Source organism: Episyrphus balteatus, chromosome 1 (assembly GCF_945859705.1).
Source record: "Episyrphus balteatus chromosome 1, idEpiBalt1.1, whole genome shotgun sequence".
In the NCBI taxonomy this organism is placed as follows: Eukaryota; Metazoa; Arthropoda; class Insecta; order Diptera; family Syrphidae; genus Episyrphus; species Episyrphus balteatus.
Genome location: NC_079134.1, coordinates 3954945 through 3965042, shown reverse-complemented (window position 1 = coordinate 3965042; position 10098 = coordinate 3954945). Strand labels below are relative to the sequence as shown.

Below are 10098 nucleotides of genomic sequence, written 5' to 3'. Positions count from 1 at the left end.
TTCCGTTTTTGAAGCGTATGTCGACGGACGGTGTACTCTCATTTACTACAAGATGAACAATTTTAGTCTGTTCTTGAATTGCATCTACATTCTCTGCAATTGAACAAGATTGGAGAAAAAAATAATAGCGCAACTCTTTGCCAAAGTTCTACATGATTTGCATATTTTGGACGAGCTATTTCCCAGTGGCATATTGCAATGTCATTCGACACATCCGGATCAGTTTTTTTCGGACTCGATTTGAAATTCGTTCGTCTACAAATAGTGTGGTTATTTGATAAAGTGATTGATCTACCTGACGAGAATCCAAATATTTACAAGGTGCCGTTTTTCCCCTGGACCGTTCAGTTATTCTAAATCATCGAAAACAATGTTTTACAAAAATGTTAATAAATAACAGTGATTTGTAAGCCTTTTATGCTGCCCCTTAGGAGAACTTTATTTGCATTAAGCCCTGTGATATAATTCGAAGCAAAAAAAAAATTACTTTATTTTCACTTTTGAGGTTTTAATCCCGAAAGAAAAATATTTTCAATTTTATTGAATCTTTATTTTAACTGTATGTATTTGATGTCTTTTTCCTTCCTTAATAAAGAATTTGATAAATTAAAAGCACATTAACTGCCCTTAGAGAGGTCTAAAATTTGTATAATCCTTTTTATAATTTTTGTTTTTAACATATTATTAATATATTTTGTTTTTAATTTTATTATAATTTTGTATTTCCTTTTATAATTTATTTAATTTATTTGAAATCAAAAGCAAAGCATGCATATATCGAAAAATTATCTAGTCTTCTAAAGAAATTAAACAAACAACAAAAACAAAACTAAATTTAACATTTAAAATTTCATTATTTTAAATAAAAATAAAATACTTAACAAAAAAAAGTTAAAAAAACAATTATTTTATAATAATAATAATTTATAAATTTCTATTCTATATAGAGAATTCTCTTATATTGTATATAAGAAACAAAAAAAAAAAAAAAAAAAACAAAATTTAAATACTTTCCAATTTATTATTTTTATTTTATTATTTTGTTTCTTTTGTTTTGTTTTATACTTGTGTATTCAATAATAATATTTTAATAATTATATATAATAATTAATAATTTATAAATCTTATATAATACAAAAATAATCAAGTAACGGTTTAAAATTTAAATATTTAAATTGCAAGGCTAGGTCCAGATTGAGTGCCTTTGAAAAATAAAAAAAATGTATACACTCGAAAGTTAGTTTTTAAAATTGATTTAGCATGATAATAAATAAAACAAAGAAGTAATTTTTGATACACTTAAACAAAAATGGCTTTTTATTAAAATGAGAAATATTCTTTTTCAGTCGGTCACAGTTTTTGTGATTTTGAATAACTAATAACACTGGTCGGCAAAAACAAAAAAAAAATTTGAGAGCAAGAACTTTGTTACGTGATTTGAATTGTATTTAGTGTGTTGAATTCAAAACAGTTTACAGATATATCCTATCACGTCCAGTATCCGAGCTGTACTCAGTACTATGTTCGCTATAAGATCTCAATGAAGCTATAAGGTTTTTAATGAAGTTCTTTTTAATGTTTAATCAAAAATACATAATATATTTTTCCGTTATATTGCTTTTTTACTTGCGATATAGGTACAGCTGTGTTCAAAATAATAGTAGTGCCTGCAACAAAATAACATTTGTTATATTTACGGTGCTTCTATGGTTAAAAATTTAATTTCTTTGATGTCAAAGTTTGTAACGGTCAATTACTAATAAATGTATCGTAATTTTAAAATGAAAAAGAAGGTGCCAAATAATTTTTCATTGATTTTTGGTTGTTCCTTCGAATTTGACCTGTTCAAAATAATAGTAGTTAAAGTTATTTTTTAAGAATTTAAAAGCGGTTTATAACTTAGAATATTTATTTTTGGTTTAAAAATAAGTACTCATATAATTTAAATAATTTTTCAACAAAAAACGATTTGTTTCTGTTTTAAACTATTTAAATTTCGAAGAGCAAAACACTGCAGCTCGGATAACGGAAACTTATACGAAAGCTGCTTGAAGAAGGGAAAACCCACTTGGAAATTCAAGTTTATATTAGGATGCTCCCCTACAATGGTAGCCAATGCAATAAAGTCAACGAAAGACCCGAAACGCGCGGTTGAAAAAGAAAAAAAACCGCCGTACATGACAGGCGTATTGTCCAGACGAGCAAAGTTGAGCCTTCTGCATCGTTGTTTCACATCCAGAAGGCTTTAAGCCTGGATTGCAGTGCAGTGAACATTCGGAGGCGAATGTTAGACACTAATTTGTACGCTTGAAGTCCACGAAAAGTACCGCTGTTAACAAAGAAATATGTTAAAATACTAAAATTTTCGACCCTCCATGTTTAACCGTTTCCGTCGTATACTTTGGAACATATTACGTATTGGGTGGACGCCGAACGTATTGTGGAGATGCAGTACCACCAAAGAGGACAAATTTGCTCTCATCAGTAAATAATATGTTACGCCATTACTTCGCTGGCCAGTTTATGTGGTCTTTTACAAACTGGATACGCTTTTTAACATGTTTCGCTGAACTTTTCGTGGACTTCAAGCGTACAAATTAGTGTCTAACATTCGCCTCCGAATGTTCACTGCACTGCAATCCAGGCTTAAAGCCTTCTGGATGTGAAACAACGATGCAGAAGGCTCAACTTTGCTCGTCTGGACAATACGCCTGTCATGTACGGCGGTTTTTTTTCTTTTTCAACCGCGCGTTTCGGGTCTTTCGTTGACTTTATTGCATTGGCTACCATTGTAGGGGAGCATCCTAATATAAACTTGAATTTCCAAGTGGGTTTTCCCTTCTTCAAGCAGCTTTCGTATAAGTTTCCGTTATCCGAGCTGCAGTGTTTTGCTCTTCGAAATTTAAATAGTTTAAAACAGAAACAAATCGTTTTTTGTTGAAAAATTATTTAAATTATATGAGTACTTATTTTTAAACCAAAAATAAATATTCTAAGTTATAAACCGCTTTTAAATTCTTAAAAAATAACTTTAACTACTATTATTTTGAACAGGTCAAATTCGAAGGAACAACCAAAAATCAATGAAAAATTATTTGGCACCTTCTTTTTCATTTTAAAATTACGATACATTTATTAGTAATTGACCGTTACAAACTTTGACATCAAAGAAATTAAATTTTTATCCATAGAAGCACCGTAAATATAACAAATGTTATTTTGTTGCAGGCACTACTATTATTTTGAACACAACTGTATATATTAAGTTATGCATTCGTACAAAAAAAAAGTTCAGATAACATTTTTCATGACATCACGATGATAGAGAATGCCAAAAAAGTGGGTCCCGGAAGTCCGTCTGTATACAAAGCTACAGCCTAAACAGATGGACCGATTAACATCAATCTTTCTATGTAGCGTTTTTTGACGACTTACCAGAGGGTTTTTTGGAATTATTTTTTTTTTGACCAAAAATAACGGTACCTATCATTTATCGATGTTAGTAAAGTTGAATTTGTTCAAAAATGGCTCCAACGATATTGTTAAAAAATTCCAATGTAAGTTTTAAGACATGGTCTACTTTTAAGAATTTTTTTTTTTGAATATCATTAACGGTAGGTAACGTACCTACCTGCAGGCCATTGAACGGTTTTTTTTTTTCTTCAATCCGATTTGCTCCGAAACTACTAATTCGATTTCAACGATACTTTTTACAAAAAAGCATTTATATAATTTTAATAAAAGCCAAAAACAAAATTTTGAAAAAATTAATTTTTTGATTTAAAAAAAAAAATTGAAAAATCAAATTTTCGAAAACGGAGCATTGATTTTTTTTGAAGTTTTGGTTTTAGATGTTGATTAGTGATTTCTACAATACCAATTTTGTTTTAAAATATTTTTTTTTCAAAAAATCATTTATAAAAAATTAGTTTAAAAAAAAAACGGATCTAACGATTTTGCATCTTAATAAAACAAATGAAATTGCATAGGCACTTGTTTTTTAGGGCAATTTGATATCAGATGTTGTTTTATTATTTTGAAAAACGATTTTTATGTTCAAGTTCGTGCGACCGAGTCGCGCATTTCATTTAAATTCATATGGCGTTTGGGGTTTTGGAAACAAAATTAATGGTGATGTAACTCGACGTTAAAAGTACCCAAAAAAACGCCTTTTGGACCTGTTAACATTCTAATATTTGAAAAAAGGTGACTTTCCAGTGAAATTTTGACTTCGGAATTCCAATCAGCTCACAAAGCACAAAGTGGTTTAAATTTGTTATAAATAAAATAACCCCCATTTCTCGATTTATTTATTTAACAACTATTTAACTAAAAAGTACCTTGCAATGAGAAACAACCAATGGAGGCTTTTTTAAGCAGAAGAAATCCATAAATTAACTTAAAAGAAAATTCAAAATGTGTGCTTTATGAGCCCATTTTTGTTCTTTGCTATTTTTTTTAAATTTTCAATGGGACCATTTAAAAAAAACTCATTTTTGACTTTTAAAAATTCAGATACATAAAATACCTACCATCAAATTGTATTATGATCTACATTCTAGAATATCACATGAAAATAGAAAAGGAATAATATATCTTTTTAAAACACTTTATATTTATTTTATTTTTAACATCAATTCAAATTTAATTTTACGTTTTTGTGGCTTGTGGAATAGTTTCTCCCAGCAACTCTTTCCTCTTCTGTTTGCCACGAAGAATGGCAGCTTTAAATAGATTACAATACAATTCAATTGCTGCCGGTGAATCATCATTCCCTGGCACAGGATAAGTTATAAGACTGGGATTACAATTTGAATCAACAATACCAATAGTCGGTATGGCCATTTTAGCTGAATCCCTTACAGCAACATGTTGATGCAACACATTATTCTGTGTATTAAGGAAAATACAAAGATCTGGTAACCTCGTGACAGCTCCAAATTGAACATTGGCATTGGTGAAAATACCACCACGCCAGAATCGTGTGTGTGAGAATTCTCCAGCTTCCATGGCTTTTTTCTCCACCAAATGGGCATTCAGCGCATTACGATTCAGAAACAGAATTATGCCATCTCTAAAGGCAATATGCGCTGTTACATTGAGTGCATCACGTAAATGTTGAGCGGTTTTGTCTAAATCAAATATGATGTGACCTAAGCGACTGCCATACACATAGGGAAGCATTCGTTCATCCAATGATCCTTCCTTGTGGCCGTAATGCACTCGAGCATTAAATAAATCACGAATGGTGAACAAGTTGTGGACTTGGAAATAATCGGGATTTTGTAATGCACGTTTTTCTTTTGAAGAAATTGAAATATACAAAATTGAGAAATAGAAAACAAAACAAACTTTATGTGGAATTATGTAAAACTCACCGAATTCGGAAATGTCTTCGGGTTCAGTTTTGATTGCTTCTTGTGCCATGGTTTGTTGCCATCGTGTCAGGCTTTGTAGTGGCCTTATGGCACATAATTTTTGTACTTGAAACATAAATAAACATTTTATAATAATTAATTGTTTTTTAAAATTTAGGATTTTACCTTTTTTAATTGAATTTAGCATCTTTTTTAGAAGATCATGAAAATTTAACCCAATACTTTACGGCACACTACAATATTTTGACAGTTTTAATGACAGCTGACATTCAATGCAGGGATGTTAGCTATGGTTTGGGAGTTTTTAAATATTAAAGAACACGTTACATTTAAAGAGAAAAAAATCCCACTATAATTTTTGGGCGATTTGAAAACAAAATTCTTTTTTTTTTTCACTATTTGGATCTACAAAGATAACATTTTGGAGAGGGTAAACATCTCATGCAATATTAAGCTTAGTGCCAGTTGTACAAATGTGGTTCAGATATTTCAATTTGCCGATTTGGGTGGATTAGCTGTGGTTCAATATTAGTTCGAGCATGGATTTGGCTATTTTAACATACATTATATGGATCTCAAACCAGTGCTAACCTCAGCATTAGTACCGATTTTAGAACATAAAAGTTGCTGAACCACGGATTAAATATTTTTAAAACTGACCCTAATCAGAATAAAGAAATTACTGGATCTGTTGAAGTTAAATGAGACAAAAAAATGATAACCACGGTTTTTTTCTCTTACTTTTCTTAGAAATTTTTCCATTACTGTTATGGACATAAACTAAATTAATGCACAGTTCCCAACTAACGCATAAAGCTTCTGTAAATTTAAATCTCGAAGGTAAAAACTTTTATAGAGTTTGCTTCAAAATTTAATTGCTTAGTCAGCTATTACATGAAGCCTCAAGAGGCGCGCCTCTTTTCAAAACTAATGAGTGCAAAAGAGAAAGAAGATAAAACAAAAAATTATTCGACCGGAGAGTCGTGGGCCAAAATTCTGAGACTCTTTTTTGACGTTTCTTTTTCCACTCTTTCTTTTTTCAACATTCCCTTTGATTTCATTTTGCTTCTTGGTGGAATACAACAACAACAATACTTAAATCAAAAGAGAAATGTCAAATTTGAGTCTTTGACTCAAGAGGCATCGTGTAATAGTACGCGCCTCACAGAATGATTATCAAAAGAAAATTCGAAAAAAGAGTCAAGCCTCTTGAGGCTTCATGTAATAGTTGACTTAGGTGTTCGAACTTGTAAAAAAAACTTCTTATAAGTGTTTAAATTCTTTTATAGCCTATTTTCGCTACAGTCCAAATTAGATTATTTCGCAAATTATCTCATTTCGAATGTCGTATAGAAAAAAAAATTTAATTGAAACCAGTGCTAAACAGGCTATTAATTGCTGAAAACAGGCTATTAAATGAACTTAACTGAAGAAAGCTTAATGTTCGGATAAGCTTCGGTAAATTAACTTATAGATGCTTTACATAAATAACTTAACATAAATAGCTGTAGTGAAAACAGGCTATTAAATGAACTTAACTGAAGAAAGCTTAATGTTCGGATAAGCTTCGGTAAATTAACTTATAGATGCTTTACATAAATAACCAAGTTTTGTATTTTTTTTTTTTTTTTTTTTTTACATTAAAAAATAGTATGCGTTTACCACATTTACCATTTCCCAGGTTCACCTGGTTTCATAAATACCCCTGATAAAATTATAAACAAAAAACACAAGAAAAACACCAGAAAACAAGTTTTAAAACAAAAACAAAAAAAAATTAAATTTCGTTTAAGATTTCATTGTGCTATTTTTGTATGGAAAATTTCTTTTCGTTACAGCAGCGTTTTAGGCTTAAAGGCTTAACTACATACACCACTTTTTGAAAATGTACAAAAGTGAAAATATTTTTTTTCTGGTTAGCGCAATTGTTTTGTGAAAAAGAGCATACAAATTATTTATTAGACCATAAAAATAAGCTTTCTGCATTATTTGTTTTAATTTTTCAGGCCGAAAAGCTATTCAAAAATGCGTTTGAAAATGTTCACTTTTTTACTTTTTCACTTTTTGAGCCAATGTAGTTAAGGCTTAAGTCAGTAAAAAAAATGTTGTGAGGTTTTCGCATCTCAAAAACTTTCGAATTTGTGATCTCCTCTGAAGGAGGTCACAAATTGGACTTTTGCTATAAAGAAGTGAGAAATAAATCCTTACAAAATATAGTTATGATCACCTTTTGAGGTTTTTGTGACTTTTGAGGTTTTCCAGAAAAAAAATGTCAGCTAAAATTTTAGTTCGGCTAAATTCTTTAGTGCCAGTTGTACAAACGTGGGTATCAGCCTTGGTCCAGGAACTTAACCCGCCGATTTCGGCGGATTAGCTCCGGTTATGAATGTGGCTATTTTTACACATTTGAACCTTGAACCGGTGCTAAGCCTGAGCCTTATTACCGAATTCAGAAGATAAAAGCTGCTGATCCACGGATTAAAGATTTGTACAACTGGCCCTTAGAGTATATTGAATGTCAGCTATAATTTATGTCGTTTTCTATTGACGAGATTCAGAATGAGATTTGTGAATCTGACAACTGTCGTTTTCTATTGACGAGATTCAGAATGAGATTTGTGAATCTGACAGCTGAAAGGGGGGGTGAAGAGGGGAAATAGTGGCAAAATCTCAGATTTCATGATCTATTTGCGTCTTGAGATTCAAAAAAATGACAAAAAAATGAATCTGATGTCGAATTCCTTTAAATTTTTTGAATCGCCTCAAAAAAATCGAATTTTTGGTGTTAAAAAGGAACATGAAAACAGATTGTATGTGTGTCATTTGACAACAATTTTTACACGAACGTCAAGCTGAAACCAAAACAATTTCTGCAAAATAAAACCAGAGATTCCTTTGATCAATAATTTTGTTTATTTTATTCGGTAATATAGATTTATTTTAATCAGAATCAAAGGGAAATTGCAGTTATTATTAAGATCTGAGTGAAAATGAAGTAGAAGGTTATTATTTTGGCCGTATGCTGTGGTTTTACAGAGAACAAATTTTCTGACGACAATTTGTAACCGCTTTAGTTATTGTATCTTAAAAATTGTATCTAATATAAATAAGAAGGCACTTTGTTTTAAAAGAATCGATAGATTCATGTTGTAGTCGCTACTGCAACCATGTTGTACTTGATAGTGCAACAATGTTGTACTCGATAGTGCAACAATGTAGCAATAAATTGTGCAACCATGTTGCTGTAAGTGAAGTTGAGGCAACAACTGTTGCTACAAATGCCCAAAGAGAATGTCCAATAATATCGGTAAAAGAAGCTTTCTTTTATTATAAAAATTTTTGAACGCTATCTTACGGTAGGAAAAAACATTCGACAAATTACCGTCATCACGAAAACACAAAAGTGGTACTTCTCGTGTGTGAAAAGAAATTTAAAGAAATTTAAGACAATTAAGATTGCAAGATAGTTAAACTATCCTTTTGATATATAAGTTGTGAACTCAAGTTTTAAGGTAAATTAATTGACCCTTAGTTTTTGATTTTTTTGTTTAATTAATAAATTTTTTTAAATTATAGGCGGTTCTTGAATATAAGAGCCGTCATCTATTCTACTCCGGTGCTAGACAAGAAATTTCCATTAGGAAAATTGTTTCCGGAAAAACCCGGAAAAGTCTCACCGAATATCCCTAATAATACCAGGCGAGCAGGAAAATTAGGCAGTGACATAACAAGGAAATACATAAGTTGAAATCAACTAAATTTAAACCGACCGAAACATAATACCTGTCGACTAAAAATAGTCCACCGATTCTTCAGCAAGTACATAGCTCAGAGGTCTTACGCTCCGATATATGCGAACGAGCTGGGAGGGTTCGACGTTCAAATCCCGAGCCGAACCAATTCAAAAATAATTTTTTTTTAATTTTTTTTATATTTTTTTTTTAATTTTTAAAATAAGATTTTTTGTTTAATAAGTAGTGTTTCTGATAATTCGCTATATTTTTGCTCACCGCGTCGCTTTAACAAAAGAAAAGTGTTAGAACAATTTTATCAGTACGCGAACCGTATTTAAAGTAAAGTAACTCACGAAATTAGAAGTGTTGTATATATATATAGTATCAAAATTTGAAATTTGTGAGTGAACGAGGGTTGAAATCCTCAAAATCAAAAAAATCAACACCTACTTCAGCAGTGGCCACTTAAGAAGGGAATAAAGGGTGAGTTTTCTCTTTAAAATTGATTTCATAAATACATATTTACTTATATATATATATCTACTTATTATAATAATTGCGGGAGTTAAAAGGGTATATATTGTGTGGGGATCAATGATAAATTAATTAATATTAAAATTGAATTAAAGAGGATTTTTATATCCCAGAACTATATAATAAATCGAAGACGTATTTATAAAATTGCGAAGAACAATTATTTTAAGAAAGTGATTCCGTGGCATAATAAAGCAAATTAATACATGAACTTACTTAAAACTTAAACTTATATATCTATACTAAAAAAAAAAAACTTAAACTTATAAATCTATACAAAAGAAACTTAAACTTTATATTTTTTTATTATAAATATCAAATTACATTTGAATTTTTAAACGAATTTCATCTATAAACCTAAAGTAGTAAATAAAAACATATGTATTAAAACCTTAAGTAATAAAACTTTTTTTATTTAAAACCAATATGAATACAATTTATCTATTTTCATG

General features: G+C 30.2%; 1 protein-coding gene and 1 long non-coding RNA gene across 2 annotated transcripts; both read right to left on the bottom strand.

The window, feature by feature from the left end:
• Positions 1 to 3260: 3260 nt before the first annotated feature.
• On the bottom strand, positions 3261 to 3762 carry LOC129916348 (uncharacterized). The gene is made up of 3 exons (XR_008772445.1): positions 3632 to 3762; positions 3436 to 3576; positions 3261 to 3377 (listed from the first exon to the last, which is right to left on the bottom strand). It is a non-coding gene; the product is annotated as an uncharacterized LOC129916348 (long non-coding RNA).
• Positions 3763 to 4593: 831 nt separating this feature from the next.
• Positions 4594 to 5661, bottom strand: LOC129921380 (28S ribosomal protein S2, mitochondrial). The gene is made up of 3 exons (XM_056003186.1): positions 5544 to 5661; positions 5379 to 5483; positions 4594 to 5300 (listed from the first exon to the last, which is right to left on the bottom strand). Exons 1-3 carry the CDS (start codon positions 5563 to 5565, stop codon positions 4651 to 4653), a joined length of 777 nt encoding a protein of 258 aa, XP_055859161.1. The 5' UTR covers positions 5566 to 5661; the 3' UTR covers positions 4594 to 4650.
• Between the last annotated feature and the right edge of the window lie 4437 nt (positions 5662 to 10098).

Coding starts and splice junctions, on each gene's coding strand:
- LOC129921380 (XM_056003186.1), bottom strand. CDS start 5,565: ATGCTAAATTCAATTAAAAAAG. Junction 5,484..5,543: donor GCTAAATTCAATTAAAAAAG/GTAAAATCCTAA, acceptor TTATGTTTCAAG/TACAAAAATTATGTGCCATA. Junction 5,301..5,378: donor CGAAGACATTTCCGAATTCG/GTGAGTTTTACA, acceptor TTTCTTCAAAAG/AAAAACGTGCATTACAAAAT.